The 18,730-nt window shown below is 33.4% G+C and overlaps 3 protein-coding genes across 4 annotated transcripts; 2 read left to right on the forward strand and 1 right to left on the reverse strand.

Annotated features, from left to right (window-relative positions):
- Window positions 1-403: 403 nt before the first annotated feature.
- On the reverse strand, window positions 404-7,286 carry LOC101252611 (uncharacterized). Of its 2 annotated transcripts, none has more exons than XM_004245112.5 (8): window positions 7,129-7,286; window positions 6,828-7,034; window positions 4,860-4,920; window positions 4,716-4,752; window positions 4,047-4,124; window positions 3,358-3,430; window positions 1,340-1,379; window positions 404-692 (listed from the first exon to the last, which is right to left on the reverse strand). In XM_004245112.5, exons 1-8 carry the CDS (start codon window positions 7,264-7,266, stop codon window positions 643-645), a joined length of 684 nt encoding a protein of 227 aa, XP_004245160.3. In that variant the 5' UTR covers window positions 7,267-7,286; the 3' UTR covers window positions 404-642. The 2 variants fall into 2 exon arrangements, with proteins under 2 accessions (XP_004245160.3, XP_010325080.1); XM_010326778.4 differs by having other exon boundaries at window positions 6,828-7,031; window positions 7,129-7,264.
- A 4,851-nt stretch (window positions 7,287-12,137) lies between these two features.
- Window positions 12,138-13,598, forward strand: LOC101252908 (uncharacterized). The gene is made up of 2 exons (XM_004245113.5): window positions 12,138-12,659; window positions 13,140-13,598. Exons 1-2 carry the CDS (start codon window positions 12,268-12,270, stop codon window positions 13,465-13,467), a joined length of 720 nt encoding a protein of 239 aa, XP_004245161.2. The 5' UTR covers window positions 12,138-12,267; the 3' UTR covers window positions 13,468-13,598.
- A 1,144-nt stretch (window positions 13,599-14,742) lies between these two features.
- LOC101253214 (regulator of chromosome condensation (RCC1) family protein) lies at window positions 14,743-18,580 on the forward strand. The gene is made up of 5 exons (NM_001348261.1): window positions 14,743-14,891; window positions 14,977-15,144; window positions 16,732-16,767; window positions 16,885-17,000; window positions 17,070-18,580. Exons 1-5 carry the CDS (start codon window positions 14,792-14,794, stop codon window positions 18,375-18,377), a joined length of 1,728 nt encoding a protein of 575 aa, NP_001335190.1. The 5' UTR covers window positions 14,743-14,791; the 3' UTR covers window positions 18,378-18,580.
- The last annotated feature ends 150 nt before the right edge of the window (window positions 18,581-18,730 follow it).

Here is an 18,730-nt window from a genome sequence, read left to right on the forward strand (position 1 = left end):
TATAGTTTCATAACAACTTTAAAGTTATATGTACTACTAAATATATAAATATGCCATTTTTTCTTTAAACTAACTAAATAAAAAATCATATAAAATGAGACAAAAAAAGTACTGGACAGTGAAATCGCTCATGATGACAATAATGCTCATTATAGTTATTTATCATAGTCCATCGTGTTACATTGGACAATGATATAATTCTCGATGCAATTTATAGAAAAATGAAGGTTAGTAAGAGATTTTAAATTGACTATAATAGGGCGATAGACAATATTTTTTTAACCAGTAAATTATGCAAAGTTCAATATCAACGACAACGAGTTTTTGAAGGTGTCGAGTGATTTTAAGTTAACAATGCTTGAAATCAATGTAAACCAAACATGAAAAAATTAGATACCTGAAATGATTAATGAATACTTTTTAAGAAGCATGAAATGTCTTTGACAACAAATGCAGACAATAATAATATGGAGCAGTGACATATACATACAAATTGAGAACTGAAAGGCAAGAACAAGTTTATGTACTGCATTCCATAGAAATAAAATAGAACTAAGTGAGCTAGTTATCTTGATATTAGCACATCTATCAATTCCTCATGTCAACAACTATGGCAAATCTGATATGGGGCTATTAATATCATCAAAGCAGGCGCAGCTTCCCGGTCACTGAATCTACGGCTGACTTGCTTCCTGCTCAATAGAAAAATAAGTTTTGAGCATAGCACCATAGGGATTTGAGTATAAGCTGTGCGCAAACACCAACCGAGCTAGCATGCTATCTCACAAAATGACAGTAGTGAACCTCAAGAATAATAGAATTCATAAGTATTTGATTTGTAGGAAAGGTGCACAAATCCAAAACTTAATTTTATCAAAGGCACCATGGTATCTATACCTTGAAAAGATTTCTTAACATTCCTCAAACAAGTTGTTTCCAAATATTTCTTTTGTTAAGTGGTGGAATTGGCAGCATCTTATAATCTATTAACGGAATTTTACCTTAAAACAACTGTAAACAAGAGCAATTAGGATGTGCAGAGGTTTACTTTGATTGCCATAGAACAGGCTAGTTAGAATCGAGCATTCTTTTGATTACCAATTAGAATCGAGCATTATACGTTGATAAAAACCTGAAAATTTCCAGACTCTAACAGTCTAACTGATACAAATTCAGTACCACAAAATACAGGAAAGTGTATCATCAGAAAATAAACAGAGCAGTAGAAGTATGACCACATATAATATATTATTAGCAAGCTAGTTTTGTTATAAAGCGTTAGAATATAACAAAAAGGGAAAAAACATACCAATATAAACAAATAAATTTAGAAGTATACCTGGTCCAACTGCAAGAACTGTCCTTGAGCCTGATGCGACCTGCATATACAAATTCCAAAAAAACATAAGCAAGTCCTGAGGACTGTCAATCGCACAGGAAACAAGCAAGAAGTTATCCATCAGCATGCACCAGTAAAATCGTAGCATCTGGTATTAAGCTTCCAAGCAAGAGAACCATTTGGTCCCCACACACACAAAAAAAAAAGGAGAATGAAAAGGACTCTACTCAAGAAGCAGCTCAATAAGAACCTCTCCAGGTTTACTATTTAACCCACATAATCACAACCTCATATTCATCTTCTGTAATGAAAAAAATGAGATAACATGCCTGTAATGAGAGCTGCCAACAAGAGATACTGTAGTATACCCTTGTCTCTAGATATTCTTAGTGAATCAATTAACTAGCCTAAGCCCAACACGAGATAATTTTTCTATTGATGCAATTTGCTAGTTCATTAAAACTAGAAGTTCTCTGATCAACACTTGCCCCTACAAGAATATACAAGTATCAACAGACTAAAAAGTCTCCTAACAAACAACAGACCTAATGTAAGTGTAATACTAATAACTACTAATCCTAATAGTTGATCTCGCTTATATAGATCGTTTACTTCTATATATGTTGTACAGTTTGAGAGAGAACTCAACTTGATTATTTATTCCCTCAAGCTATTGAGATTTAGCTAAGTTTACATTCCCTAAAAAGGACCGGAAATTACTACAAATCAATCCCCAATTATAATAGGAGCAAATCAAGCTACCTATGGTAAATACATATATGTTGTAGAATATTTAGGGGATTCTTAAACACCCCCTCAAACTGGTGCATACAAATTATATGTACCGAGACTAAGTCATGAGGGGAGAATTGTCTAAGTCCATATAAGTAGTTCAACTTTTCCTCATTCCATCGATGTGGGACATAATACCCTGCTTCACGCTCATGACTAGACATCTGGTACTTGGACAATTTTTAATCTGGGAGGCGTGATATCGATAAATCATGAGTTGGGATGGACGTGACTCTAATACTATGAAAAATTAGGTCTTGGGCCTAGCTCACACCCCAAAGCTAACTCAAAGGGAGGAGGATTGCCCAAACCTTATGAGGAGACCACTCATCTCATTACCAATGTGAGACTTTTCACATTCTTCAATACCCCACCTCACGCCCAAAGGCTAGACATCTTGTGCGTAGGCAATTTTAATTTTGGGGGGCCAACATTGGGTGAGATACGTTCCTCTAATACCAAGTGAGAAAACAAGAGTTTGAGAGAGAACTCTGATTGATTATTTACTCAAGCTATTGGGGTTTAAATAATTAAGTTTACATGTAAAAAAAAATTAACGGAAATCAATACTTCATTATAATAGGAGTAAATCAAGCTACCTACTGTATTTACATATATGTTATAGAATATTCACAGGATTCTAATACTGCTTCCGTTTAAAAAAGAATGACTCTATTTTCTTTTTAGTCTGTTTAAAAATGAATGACCCCTTTCATCTTTTGGCAACACTTTAACTTTGACTTTCTACGTGACATGTTTAAGACCACAAGATTGAAGTGTAATTTGGTACATTCAACATAACTTTAATTTAGAACCACAAATTAAAAAGTCTTCTTTCTTTTCTTAAACTACGTTCCAAGTGAAACTAGGCCATCATTTTTGAAACGGAGGGAGTAGTAAGTATTTTGAAACTGTTTCTCTTCTCTATAACTCAGTCTTATATCTACTTCTTCTTTTTTTTGAATAAAATAGCTTATTCCATGAATGAAGTTCTCCCCGAGTAGTGAGGAGGTAGGTGGAAAGTGGGACATATATCATATGATGCAGTCCTCCCCTGACAATTTTGCGATGCTTTTATTTCCATGATTTAAAATTGTGAAGAAACATTACTAAAGAACAACTCTACTGCTGTGCCAACCCTAGATCTCTCCTACATGTTCTTAATATACTCTTTATATATTTCACAGAAGTATCATCAGTTTTACATTATTCCTTGGGAAGAATACCTGTGTACGTCCCGCATCAGCAACAACAAAAGTTGGAAGCCCAATGTCCTCAGCTGCTTCCTTCAACTTATTCCTAATAGCACATTTTCCAAACATATAAAAGAACAGTGTCAATCTTAAATGGAGAATCACGGTCAGTGATGATTCATCAGTGTTATCAAAAGTGTGCTTAATCTCTGAAGTGAGGCTCAAAACGTGTTGAGTGTTTAGCGGCGTCGCCTTGCTTAATGTGCAATTCAATGTTGTCACAAGGTTCTAAGGCATACTTTCCTTGCCAATGAACCTCTTCTGAAGAGATGACAACAAACAATTGATATATCACTTTATGTAATTATTTTTCAATTCCTTTGTGCATAAATTTGACATTCATGTATATAAATTATTAGTCTTGGACTAAATACATATATTTGTATTTTTTTCTCCCTTTCCGCCTTTTATTATTAAAACTCACGCTTTATCTGCGCTTCGCACTTAAAGCCCCATGGACTTTAGAGCTTTTTAGTGTTTTTTGCTTTTGATAACACTTTGATTCATACACCGGCCCTCAACTTGTTTGGCACTAGGTAATGTGTAATTTATAAAACAGTTCCAATCATTCTTCAAAAGATGATGACACATTCTTCACAAGTAGGCATGCGCGCTGGTTCTGTCTATGGACAGAGAAACATAGAGTAGGATCACCAGCTTACATTTCTTGCTGATTCTTGCAGGTAACAACTATTTTGGGCTGTCCACATTGCTCCCATCGCCTCAAAAGATACCGATCACTGCATTAGGTAATTCAATCAAAATAAATTATCAAACGATGCCACTTCATATCTTTATAGTAAAAAAGAAAAAACAACAAACTGGCAATCTTCAAAACAAATGGGATCCTCAGGTTGTTACAGGCCAAATGCTTTCTTGGATACTTGATGGGAACAACACAGCTCTTTTTTTTTTTTAATGGCTTGAGAATAATAAAGCTCTAAAGGAAAAGATTTTTTTCCCAGCAAAAGATTTCCGTATTTTCATATATTGACATGCATAAAATTTAAGCACTTGGGAGTAGAAATGCGTAATTCGGATCAGATACTGTAGGGGCTTGCGGAGGGTCAGGACATAGTGTGGTTTTTTCATCTAACAGAAGAACGCTCATCGGTAGTGGGATCTCAAGACAATAAAGTTCCAAGTTTAATAACAAACACTCTGAAATGGAATTTTGTAGCTGCACGTCACCAGCAAGGAGCTTAAGAGCCAATGCGGTTGGTGTAACTGTAAAACTACTTAGTTCTGCCCGTCCTTTCTATGGAAAATGACACTCAGGGTTAATGTCTTTGATTGTTCTCAGCAGTAGAGCATAATCCTTGTAGAGATACCTTTGCATAAGGTCTGCATACATGCCAGTAGCAGCATCTGCGTCGTTTAATTAAGCCGTTAAATTGACACAGACCACGAAAACATCATGAGAAACTTGAATAACATGGAACAATTGAAACATCAAAATGCTAGAGGTTCCTTACGAGCACACTGAGATGCAACTTTTCCTTGTGCCATTTTCAGGTCTTGTCTGACAACTAATACCTGTTATTAAATATCTCAAGGTCATAAAATAGCATTTGTAGAAATCTATTCAACATAGAGACATCAAAAACATATACTTAGACCAACAAGTATCACTACATATGTTTCGATGATGACAAGAAGGATCCAACATCAATTTCTTTTCCTTATACGATTGTGTGTGTGTGTGAATACAGAGGGGGACTGAGTGTGTGCGTAGAATGAGTAAGGATGAAGGGATCGAGTACCAAATTGTCAACATGCAATAAAACAACAACAATATATTTTATAAAACAATTAAATATATGATGAGGTCAATACAGTATCTAATTTTGTAAGAAAAAAAAAGAAGAATATAGTAAACACACAGTATCTAGCTCATACACAACTTAAAAGGGAAAAAATCTGGATTTTAGTGTTTTCAAGATAAGGAAACACGATATAGAGTAATAAACAAGGTTCCTCCTTTTGTCTAGGAAAACTAAATTACATGAATGGCAATTGCCTTTGAGCCACCTCCCATTCTCATAGGTTATAGCCAAAATCATATGTCAAAAGAGGGGGGAAGGGGGGGCAACACTAGTTAGGCCCCCATAAAATTGTCTACATACCAGATGTCCAGTACGGAGATGAGGCGAAGTTAGACTCTTTATATGGATTTGGACAATCTTTCCTCATGAACTAGCTTTCGGGATTGAGCTAAGCTCATGATCCATTTCTTTACCGTGCTGAAGTTACCTTGTTTTTTTCTTAAGTAAAGTTCAATTTACTTTCTGGGCGAAGTGTTTGGTGAAGATGACAATTTTCAATCCCTCAAAAATGTACATGCTCCCTATTAATTTTCAAGAAGCCGAGCAATAACGTTGAAGTATCTCTAGTGCTAGGCATCAAAATTGAAGATTTTCCCACATCGGTTTCAGCAATATAGTTACAAACTTTTATAAGGGTATCTGATAGTTAACATATTTCCAAAGCCTGAAAATTCATTATTGTTGAAAGAGTTCATAGGAAAAGATTTTGGCTGAACAGTTATATCCTAGTCAAAAGTTACTAATATAATACAGTTTAGCAATATTTTGAATGCACAGAGATTTCCACTCACTAGAATCACCCAATAATATTTAACTACATTTATGCGAGCTTGCTCATGCCGGTCCCAAGCCCCGATAAAGGAAGAGAGTTGTCAAGGGTCAATTAGAAACCACCTCTCTACTCCATAAAGAAAGGTAGGGGAAGGTTGCATACATCTTACCCTCCCCAAACCCCACTAGCGTGATAACACTGGGTTTTTTGTTGTTAGTATCACCCAATGATTCTTACCTATCCAATTTTATTTTGCATTATGAAGGCCACCAGAATATACTTAAAAAGTTAGAACCTTTACAACTAAATACTCCTTTTTGTCCTTTAGAAAGTGATTAATCCTCTGAAAACTATTAATCCTATTATCTGCCTATTTATTTTATCATAACATACTTATCAGAGAATTCACTTTATCTCTTGTTCAATTGTATGTCCTTTCAGTGTAAGTATTACTACAAACCCCAAATAGTAATAAAAATGCACAGATAGAAGTGAAAAATCTGAGTTAAGTTTTCAAGAGACTCAACTAATAGTTATTATCTCAAAAACCAATTGTTTCTTCTTGATCTATTTTTCTTCAAACAAAAAAAAAATTACTTTTTGAATTACTCACTCTGTCTCAATTTAAGTGTCTTCCTTTTTTTATATGTTCCTAAAAAGTGTTTCTACCCAACACACGGAGGGACAGAGGAAAAACTATTACTATTAATTGACTGACCATACGAGAAATCAACTCTAAGAACTACACTCTACCTGAACTGAACAAATAAAGTGTTACAAAATTAAACAAATACTAATTCCAAGAATTAGGGATAAAATCGAAAAGAAGAAGGAATTAAACAAACCATTTTGAGCTCTTCATCAGCCTTAGCTGGGGTTAAAATCTTTTCAGGTTGATTTCTGTTCAACAAATTACTTGTCTTCTTCAAAGTATTACTTTTGGAGGGTTTTGACAAATCCAACAACAACCCAATAATGAAACCAATTACAACTCCTGGAATAAAATTCTCTGGCTTGAAACTTGCACCTAACCATTCTTTTTCCTCCTTCTGCTGCCATTAATTAGTTCTTTTTTCTCAGCATTAAATTACAGAAACAAGTAAAGTTACATTGAAATTAATATTAATACCCAAAATAGAAAAGTACCTTCTTTGTAGAATTGGAAGTGCTATCGAAGATACGCATTGAGCTTTGGTTGTTTGACAGAAAAAAGAAGAAGAAGAAGAAGATGAGTAGTGATAGGGCTGAGAAATTTACTGGAACACTAAAGTATGACCATGTCATTTTTATCTATTTCTTTTTAAAAGATAAAAATAAAAAGTAAATAATAAAGATAGTATTTAATTAATTGAAATAATAAAATAAATATAAGAAAAGTATTTAAAAAAATTACAACAATTAATAGTTAAGAATAATTGAGGAGTATTTCATCGAAGGATTAAATACCAAGTTTTAGTATGAGTTTGATCATGCGATATCATATTACGATATATAATCAGCGTTTGAATATGTGATTTTGCGCTAGTTCCATTTCAAGATTCCATATCATGAGCTGGGATTTCATATTCTCCAAAGACCATGATATGGAAATCATATGAGAATATCATATCATGATTTGAGATATTTTTAATACAAAAATTGATTCATAAGTTTATATTTTGTTAAAACAACCTCACAGTTATATCTCATAACCATTTATTTCATATGTAAATAAAATTTATAATCATACCATTAGTTTTATAAATTTATTTTTCTCACCGACATAAAATTTATTATTGAGTTTAAGTGACTATGTGTTGGTGAGAATAACAAAATTTATGTCGGTGAAAATAATAAATTTTAAAAAGTAATGATGTGATTTTTTAAATTTTATTTACATATGAGATAAATGGTTAGTATATATAAATGTTGAATGTGCGGTTATGATTTTAATTGCTCCACTACGCACAAAGATGAACTTCCAAATAAGGTTTGAATGAATGTTAGATTTTCTAACATTAGGGGGAGAGATGATTGACAGCTGAAAATTATGTGTGAGGTTAATTATGAATTATCTAGATCCTCGTTAAATAAATATGTGAACTTAAAGTTCAAAGGATAATTCAGTTGCATAATGTTGCAAATCAGTTGCCAGATAAATGCACTGACCCTATGATATAATTCAGCTGCAAATGCTCCAACGTGAAGTCCTTGATGGACAGAGTCTATGATACGCCGGAAGCGTAATAGACCAATCGATTCCAAATATAAAATTCCTTGAAGAAGGAAGGAGCAAATGATCAATATGATCATGATAATGAGGCAAGTGCTATAAAGGAGCACATTGACATAACACTTCATAAAATCTTGAAAAAGGTTCAGGTCCCTGAAATAATGAAAAATGAAGAGATCTCGATAAGTTATGTTTTGTTAGAATCGATATCAAATAAACGTCGACGGTATCTTTGATATGAGGTAGCGCTCAATGATATAAATTGTGACGAGGGTCTTGAATTCAAATCTGTCATATAGTGTGGACAGATAAATGGTTGGCCAAGTAAAATGCACAATTCAAGCATATTTTGTTTCACTTAGAAAAGTGACATTTTGGACCGGTAATCCAAAAATCAAGGTATAATGTCAGTGGGGAACAAATAAATTATTATGCGATAGTATAACCATAAGATATCAAATTCGGTTTGTGCCTTGGGGCATAAAGGTTTATTGCAAAAATCCTGACATTATTGGAGATGTTTTCTCCTTTGGTGGATGCAATGAGGTTTGTTTTGATCTGGCAACATATGAAAAACTTGAATGCATGTAATCAACAATTGTAATGTCTAGCTAGACAATGAAAGTTATATGAAAATCCTTGAAACAATCGAGGTGTCTGAAGCACATAAGAGTTTGAAAGAAACTTTTTCAATAAAGCTTCAAAAATCCTTATATGGATTGAAATAGTCAAGGAAGGAAAAGGGTACAAAACAATGACCCTAATTGTCCTTGTATTTTTATGAAAAGGTCTTGGTAAGATAAAATTTTGTCTTGACCTACAGATTGATAATTTGACAAATAAAATATTTGTCTAACAGTGCACATACACTGAAAAGTTTTGATGCAATTTTATATGGACAAATCGCATTCATTGAGTACCCCAATGATTATGAGATCACTTGACATAAATGATGATTTAGTTTGATCTCAAAAGAAGGATGAAGAGTTTCTTGGTGATGAAACTCTATCTTTGTGCAATCAGGGCACTAGTGCATTTTACTAACAATATTTGACCACATATTTGTTTTGCAGTAAATTTACTGGCAAGATTCAGCTTCTCCCCGATAAAAGGACATTGAAATGGTGTTGAGCACATCATTGAATATCCTCGAAGGACCATAGTTATGAGTTTATTCTATTCCGAGAAATCCAAGACAAATTGATTGGTTACGCAAATGAAGAATATTTATTCGATCCGCATAAAGCTCTATCTCAAGCATGCTATGTATTTGCATGTGGAGGCACAATAATATCCTGGCGATCAATGAAGCAAATGTTCCTATGCAGAAATAAAAGTCCTCCATGAAGCAAGTCGAAAGTGCATCTGGTTGAGATAAATGACACACCATATTCAAGAAATATGTGGTTTTTCTTTGAAAAAGAATATACCAACCACAATGTACGAAGATTGGAAACATCATCACAAGAAATTAAGTGATGTTTTAATCATGGGAGAATAATACGCGTTGCACTCTTTTTCCCTTGACCGAATTTTTTTCCCACTGGATTTTCCTGGCAAGGTTTTTAATGAGGCAACAAATAGTGCGTATCAAAAAATATGTGTACTCTTTTTCCTTCACTAGAATATTTTCCCACAGGGTTTTTTCTAGTAAGGTTTTAACGAGGCACATTATCTATGGACATCCAAGGTGGAGTGTTATAAATTCATTGAATGAGTGGATAGTCCATAAGGTTAGTACATGAACAACCATCCATATTCACTAGATTCATGAACCGTTTTGGATAAGAATGCATCTATTTATTGTGATACTTAATATGGTGACTTTTGGAGTGATTTCTCACTCTATAAATAGGATTGTTCGTTCACTATTGTAGGACATACAGATGAGACTTACATACACTTGAATAAGAAGGAAATTTCTCTTCTTCTATCTACTTCTCTTGTCTTCTTCTCTTTATGATTCTATTCTTATGAGCTTGATTTTATAACAAGATCGTATTTAATTAATTGAAATATAAAATAAATATAAGAAAACTAATAAAAAAATTACAACAATTAATAGTGAAGAATAATTGAGGAGTATTTCATTGAAGGATTAAATACGTATTTCAAGATATCAAGTTTTAGTATGCGTTTGATCATGCGATATCATATTACGATATATAATCAGCGTTTGAATATGTGATTTTGTGCTAGTTCCATCTCAAGATTTCATATCATGAGCTGGGATTTCATATTCTTCAAAGACCGTGATATGGAATCATATGATGATTTGAGATATTTTTAATACAAAAATTGATCCATAAGTTTATATTTTGTTAAAACAACCTCACATTTATATTTCATAATCACTTATTTCATATGTAAATACAATTTATAATCATACCATTAGTTTTAAAAATTTATTTTTCTCACCGACATAAAATTTATTATTGAGTTAAAGTGATTATGTGTTGGTGAGAATAATAAAATTTATGTAAGTGAAAATAATAAATTTTAAAAAGTAATGATGTGATTTTAAATTTTATTTACAAGTGATATAAATTGTTAGTATATATAAATGTGGTGTTATTTTAACAAAATATAAATTTGTGAATCAATTTTTGTATTAAATATCTCAAATCATGATATGATTCTCATATGATTCCATATCATTTTTTTGGAGAATATGAAATCACATCTCATGAGATGGAATCAGCGTAAAAACGCATGTCCAAACACCTACTTACCATAGAAAAAGACATGTACTTCTCTCTTTCCTTAAAGAAAGACACATACTCTCTTTTCCCCTTAGAATAGATTTGAGTTCTAGTTAAATATGAACATAGTATGGACCACATAATTAGTTGATGAGGCTTCCTATTATTGAAAATGATTTCAAATTATTAAATTGAATTACTTATCATGATAAATTATAAATCATTCCACTAGAAATTCGTAATTGTACTTTTATTTTGAAATTTCCATTTAACACATGTAATTTCCCATGTTAAGATTATAGATATTAATCAATAAATAAAATTACTGACGAATTTAATTCATACAACTAGTTTCCTCTAGAGCATTGATTAACTTATTTCATGTGTCGAATTCATAAATTCACTTGTAAAGTTTGACACGATGAAAACTTATAAGTTTTTTAAAAAAGGCATATGATCAAATCCCTATATCGAGACATGGATTCAATCAACTAACCTATTATTTCACCAATATATATTATTATCGTCCAATCTACCGCGCATATTGACTCATCTCAAAATCTCACCTTTTAATAAATCAAAACGATAATTAACATATATAGATCATAATAGTTATATCAGGATTTAAGAATATACGTACATTTAATAGTTCAGAAAATATACTTTTTTCAATCAGTCTAAAATAACTATCTCTACTCGATCCCTTTCAATACAAACAAATTGCACTAACACAAGAAGCTGTGAAACTGTATCATTCCATAATCAAGATAAACTACATATAATCTTGATCATTTTTGTGCTACAATTGTAACATGTCCAAATTTCATCTTAGATTGTGAAAAAAAATATATATTTATAAGAATCGATGATTAATTCCCTGTGTATAAATTTAAACTCTATGCACTAAATCATCTACCATTAAAGTAAACATACACTATAAACGAATATATAATCTATTAAAATTGAATAAATAATTATTCTATAATAAATATTATATCAAACATATGATTAATAGTATATATCCCAGCAGAAGGCATTAAGGGATATTGATTCCGAATGTATGACCACCGTTCAAACCAACTGAATAATCACGAAAGACGAATTTCTTATTTTTGTCCCATTTTTACTTTCTTGATCCACTATTAGTTTCGCTACAAGAAAATTTACAAGTCATGTTTTCCTTTTGGAATTTGGTACATATATGACGTGCCTTCAATAGAAATAGAAAGAACCAAGTCAAAGGTATGTGATACGCATAACCTAACTAATCCTCACAACTCTACAAAGAATATATCTTTATCACTTTTCCTTTTCCTACAAAACATAACAAATCCAAATTCCAATAATTACTTTTTCTTTAACTTTCCAAAAATGGAATCCATTGGATCTAGTTCCACCGCTTCCAACAACCACCACCACCACCCCCATCGCCGCCATTTGATGCCAACACAACCACTCGCGGACAGAATTATCCGTGCAGTAAGCCACCATCTCCGCCTCCTCCACCATTACGACACCACTTTCTTTATCTTAGGTGCAACCGGTAATGTATACACTGTTAATCTCTCCTCCACCCCATCATGCAGTTGCCCTGATCGAACCGCCCCATGTAAACACATACTATTCGTGTTCATCCGTGTATTGGGTGTCTCAGTTGATGACATGTGTCTTCTCCGGCGAACTCTTAGGCCATGCGAGCTCCAACGCCTTCTTAGCTTACCTATATCAACTGAATCACTAGCAAACCCTAACGTTCGAGAAAGGTTAGACATGCACGAGCACAACTTTTAATTATTTAATTATATTATGTCTCAACAGGTCTATTACGATGATGTCTAGGTTCATGGACCAAATATGCCAATGTTAGTTCTTTTGAAGTGAAATTTATCAACTTTAGGACCTATATTGTCTATTTTAATTAATTAAAGGGTAGTCGAGTGCACAAAACATGCATTTTGTGGTCATGAAGGGTTTCGGGGAATGATTACACATAAAGGCAGGGTGCAAATGCAAGCAATTTGTCCTGACGCAAAAATCAATGGCTAATTTCCGGACTCGAACAAAAAACATATGAATATTCATATGAAATTGCCTCATCAACAACATTTTCCACAGACTTCCCATCGAAAATCCCATATTTTATCTGTTCTAATATCATATCAAGTTATAGTATGTGATCATAATATTAAAAATGAATAGCATATATATAGTTTTAGTTATTTAATTATATTATGTCTCAACAGGTTCCACCAGTTATTTTTTCAAGAACGGTCAAAAAGTTCAGTTTTGAAAATAGAGATAGAGAAGGGTGTAACATGTCCTATATGTTTGGAAGAAATGAACAAGGAAGAAAGAGTGGGAATTTGTGGTACTTGTAAGAATCCATTACATGAAGAATGTTTGATGGCATGGAAGAGAAGTAACAGAAGGAGATCAATGAAGTGTGTGATATGCAGAGCAAAATGGAGGGATTTGAGGGCTAATTGTGAGCAACAAGACAAGTATTTGAATTTATCTGCTTATGATGATGACATGCAAGTGGAAGATAGGCAAAGTCATTGTGGGAGTTAGCTAGGTCCCTTTCCATAATTATTTTAGGGTTTCATGATCACTTGTAATTAATGTTTGTGTTAATTATATATAACTACAAAAGTATGTACATATATATTCAAGGCTAAAGACATTTTAAATTTGGTGTGTTAGTATGATTTTAGTAAGTAGTTAATTCTACTTACCTGAAACCTTATATTCAATCTTAATTACCATAAAATGATTTTAAATTATTGTATCCAATCAACTATATTTCTTGGTGTCCTTATGCCATATTCACACATTAATTGAATAACGAAAAAGTTTATTCGCATTGGTTGTTTACATCACATTAATGTAATTTTTATTATTATGTGATTTAATAGAGTAAAATACATGTTAATTAATTAAAGCTAAGTGAAATGAATAATAAATTTAAACACATGACATACATGTATTGAATTGATATAAACATTCGGTACAGATAAGTTTTTTCCATTAAATAATATTCTAAATTCGTTAATTCCCATGTCAGTATCATGTACTTTCACAAAATTACATCATTTCATATGGTTGGAAATTAGTTATTCCAAAATTATGGACTTAGTTATTCTAGAATAACTTATTTATCACTATGTTATAAATGGTGGGATAAGTTATCCCAAACAAGACATCTAAATATTCTCTCCGTCCACTATTGTTTGTTGTGGTTTCTATTTTTAGAGTCAAACTATAAGAGTTTTGACTAACATTTTGAGAAGCAAGAAATTGTAATTTATAATACTTTTCATGTTATTTTTTAATATCTAAATTTTTTGTTTAAACTATCAAATTAAAGTAATTTAATTTAACTTTGAAAATTAATCAAATTAACTTTCAAAAAACGTAACATTACAAATAAAAATGGACGGATGAAGTACGTCTCAAGACTATTTTATTTTTATCCCAAGATTATTTATTCTTATCCCTCACATCAAACGAGCTTCTTTTATCTTCTCCTCTTTATTTATTTTAAAGCAAATAAAATTATTCAAAACATTCTTCTGTGTAGACTCAAATCTGAAACATCTATTAAAATTAAATTGGTGTTATCACTCTACCATAATCCTATAAAAATCATTTAAAAATATTACATATTTCACATATATAAAATAATCTGTTTATTTCAATGGTTATCCTGCGTCTATTTTAGTGCGTTTCAAAACAATTTAATAACTTCTTTCTATTTTAATTTTTGAAATGAAATATTAAAAATCATAAAATTAAAATAAAGTGAGTCCCATATTTGGAAGTATGGGAGTAACAATCATTGCTCAAAAATCAGAGATAAATATCTGCGAGTAAAATACCTGTTGAGCAGAAGAAAATGGCGGAGGAAGTGGAATCATCAGAATCAGGATCCGGCAACTTGTTCAACAAAATCATAGCACTTGCCGCCGGCGAAGCTCATACTCTTGCTCTAACTGGTAAACAAACATCTTTTCAACTTACCCTTTTATTCTTAAACCAATATTATCTCAAAATTAAATTATTTTTTCTTGCGAATGGTAGCAAATGGGGATGTGTATTCTTGGGGAAGAGGAACATTCGGTCGACTTGGTACTGCTTCTGAAACTGACCACTTATTCCCGGCCCGAATCAACTTTGATTCTGATGGAGATAAAAGGGTAAAGATTGTTGCTATTGCAGCTGGTGCTTATCACAGTCTTGCCGTTTCAGGTTAACTATTTGAAATGATTTCAATTTGTTCCAACTTTTTTTTTTTACAAAAAATTATTTGATTGGAAAATGAAATGTTGAAGTTTATCTATGTGGAAGTGTAATCTAGGGCGGGCTATACCCATTTCATTTGTCACTAGATTGAAATTGATTTTTCTTGTTGCTTCTAGATATGAAGCTACGGGATTGGATTTTTGTGTTCTCTTTCAGAATTGTAATTCATTTGCTCTATGAAATGTGTAGTGGTGGATCTATAATTTAGATGATGTTGGTTCTGAATTAAGATTATGGTTTTGAAATTTACATAGTTTTATCTGTACTTGCTTTTAACACACACATACATGTATAATTTAGACGATGTTGTGAGTTTTACCATAGTTTTATCTGTACTTGCTTTTAACACACACATACATGTATAATTTAGACGATGTTGTGAGTTTTACCAAACACGGGGCATAGTTATTATGGCCTTGTGTTACCAGTTACCACAACTCAATAATCTATTAGCGCATCAGAGTTGGTGCTCTTCCATAAATGATATAGCAGTTTGGAAAACTGCATCGATGAAAGTATTGTGTTTTATCTTCCACTGTACCATTTATTAGCAAATTTCTCAATAGAGTCCTTAATATTACTCACAGTTTCTCATTTAATGGGAAACATCCCTTTTTAATCTGTCCCAAAAAGAAATGATACATCTCTTTTTTGAAACTACTTAATCTTAGCAATCCTGTAATGAAAAGGCACTGAGAATTCTCACCTCCACTCATTTAAAATGATATTATTGGCATATATTTATCATGTCAAAAGTCTTCTTTAATTTTTTAAACTCTGTCCAGTGAAACACTATAACATAAATTGAGACAAAGGGAGAAGTATTATAGTTTCAAGGTTTCTACCATGAATTAGGCTGATAGCTGCTAATTCACTCATGAACAAACTGAAACGATCTACGTATAAAGTAAGTTGACATGACCTATGGGTTGTGGAGGATTCAACAGAGTTCACTCTTCTTTTAAGACTCAAATAAGCTAAGTTTATCCTAGTCAAATGAATAGAGGGTGATTCAAAATGATGTCATGCCATTCTGAAGATAAGGTGATCTTAATTGGAGTAACACCAAAGGGTGCTTCCTGTCATGTTTCGAATGACGGGAGCAGTTCAGGGAAAAGAAATCAGGAAACAGAATTTTCGGCTCTCAAGGGTATTGCTGTTTGAAATGATTTGCTTTCATTCTTTTCTTCAACTACGGGCATGTAAGACCTCTGTGAACGTTCATCAGTAATACAGTAGGGGATTGAAAGCATTTATATTTTAAGACAATTTTCTCAGAGCACTATGCCCTCATCTTCTGATTATTTGCTTGCTTTATGCCTTTAACCAAGATGCTAAAATAATGTTACCATGAGGTTTGTTCTTATATGTGAATGTGTAACAATAACATTCAGGTAGTTGCAATTTTTGGCTTATTAAGAATGCTGATACTAAGAAGAGCAACAGTGCTGTTTACAAGGAAAAGTGTTAATTATCTTGAACTCCCAGGCACTGTTTCCCTTCCTCTTTATTTGACTTTCTTTGTTTTCACAGATGATGGATCAGTATGGGGCTGGGGATACAATGTCTGTATCCTTTGAGAGATTCCTTGAGTTATACGTTTAGTATTATTTGCTTGAACTTATTGACTTTGTAATTGTCTTGTGCATGTGCTATTAATTATTCTTTTCCTTGACTACCTTGTGGATGGACAACTTGGTTTTGACGGAGAAAATTCCTTGGTTCCTCATTTATTGGAGGGATTCCTTGAGTTAGGTTCCCCTAATTCATCAGCTAGTGGCTCAGAGAGAAAGAAACTGATGGTACGAACAAGTTGAAATTAGTGAGGAAATAGGTTGAAATTCAAGGGCTAATTCTGTTTTCTCCTGTAGATTTCCTCGGTTAAAGGTGGTGGAATGATGTCAGCAGCAATTGATGATCTTGGATCTCTATGGATGTGGGGTAATTTTCCTGAACCACAGAAAGGCAAGTCTATGGAGAGTGAATTCTCTCTTACTAGCAATTGCAACCCAATACCTATCTGGAATTTCCATGGACACACAGTTGTTAAGGTGGCATGTGGAAATGAGCATGTTGTGGCATTAGTCACTGCTGGGGAGGTTTATAAAGGGAGTGATCTTCTTTGTTATTCTTGGGGTGGCAACACCCATGGTCAGTTAGGCTTGGGAGACAGGCAGAGCAGACAGTATCCTGAAGTTATTGAGCCCTTCAATTCAGATGCCCCTTGGACAGTGTATGAGGTAGCATGTGGAGCTTTTCACACTGCTTTACTAGCTCAGAGAAGTCCAAGTGATACATTAGAAAGTGTATGCTGGACATTTGGCCAGGGAGATAATGGGCAATTAGGTCAAGGGACAACCCAAAGTACGTTGTCTCCTGAACCAGTGAAAGGGTTACCGCGGAATGCGTTTCTCATTTCTGTTGACTGTGGTTTGTTTCACACAAGTGTTGTCTCTTCTGCTGGAGATGTGTGGTCATGGGGAATGGAGAAAGGCCTTGGCCTATGCCCTGAAGCAAGTTATAGTGGACCTGATGCAGGTGATGCAATTCTTCCTCTGTTGATTCCCTGTTCTGGGCTATATGGGCCTAAATTTCCAGAACCTGTTCAAGTTGTCTGTGGTGCTGCCCATACTATTCTTCTGGCAGGTGCTGGATATAAGATGTGGTCTTGGGGTAGAGGATGGAGTGGTGTCCTTGGAAATGGTAAGATGATTGATTGCTACTCTCCAACTATGGCACTATGGCCACCTCTAGATGCAGATTTTAGAGAACAGAGTGTGAAAGATGGTAGCGATAAAAGTGGTGCAGAAAAGAAAACTGAAGATGTGATAGAATTGGAGAGGAAGCTGTCTATGGCAGCAGAGGATGTAAAGCTTCTTCAGTCGAAACTCTCTCTAATGGAAAGGTATGCTAGCATTCTTCATGGTGCCACCTTTGGGAAACCTTTTGAAGAGCGAGATATGCCAGCCTCATTACGCGGTGGAGGTTCATTTGACATTGCAAAGGAGTGGGAAAACATGTTGGAGTCCTTGGATCGTGGAAAGCTTGTCCGCCTGGAGATGTTTTATCGTAGTATGCTGGCAGGTGTCAAAGATAAACTGTTGAAGAAACGGATTCAGGAGATTTTACTGGAGTTTCAAAGTTCTTTGCCTTCAGATTCCACTCAACGAAACAAGTAACGTCGAATGCTTTTGTGTCAAATTTATTTCCTTGGTTGTGCATGTTATAAAAAATGTCTTCATATATTTATTACTTATCCATATGTAAAACAGAGAGATGGATAGTAGTTCTCTCTTGATGATTGTAAGTAGTAGTTAGTTCTGAAGAAATAATAATTAGAGTGTTGTAGTTTTATTGATATAATTATATTGTCCTGGTTCTTTTAACATTTCAGTATAGAAAGAACTCCTGAGTATATGAAAAGCAGTGTTCTCTATCAAGCTTAGAAGTTGGATGATTTTTTTGATCCGGTTAATAGACTTTGGATGAGCTTTTGGACATGAAAGTAGTTTATAGCACATGAAATTTCTGC

Source organism: Solanum lycopersicum, chromosome 8 (genome assembly GCF_036512215.1).
Source record: "Solanum lycopersicum chromosome 8, SLM_r2.1".
NCBI classification, from domain to species: Eukaryota; Viridiplantae; Streptophyta; class Magnoliopsida; order Solanales; family Solanaceae; genus Solanum; species Solanum lycopersicum.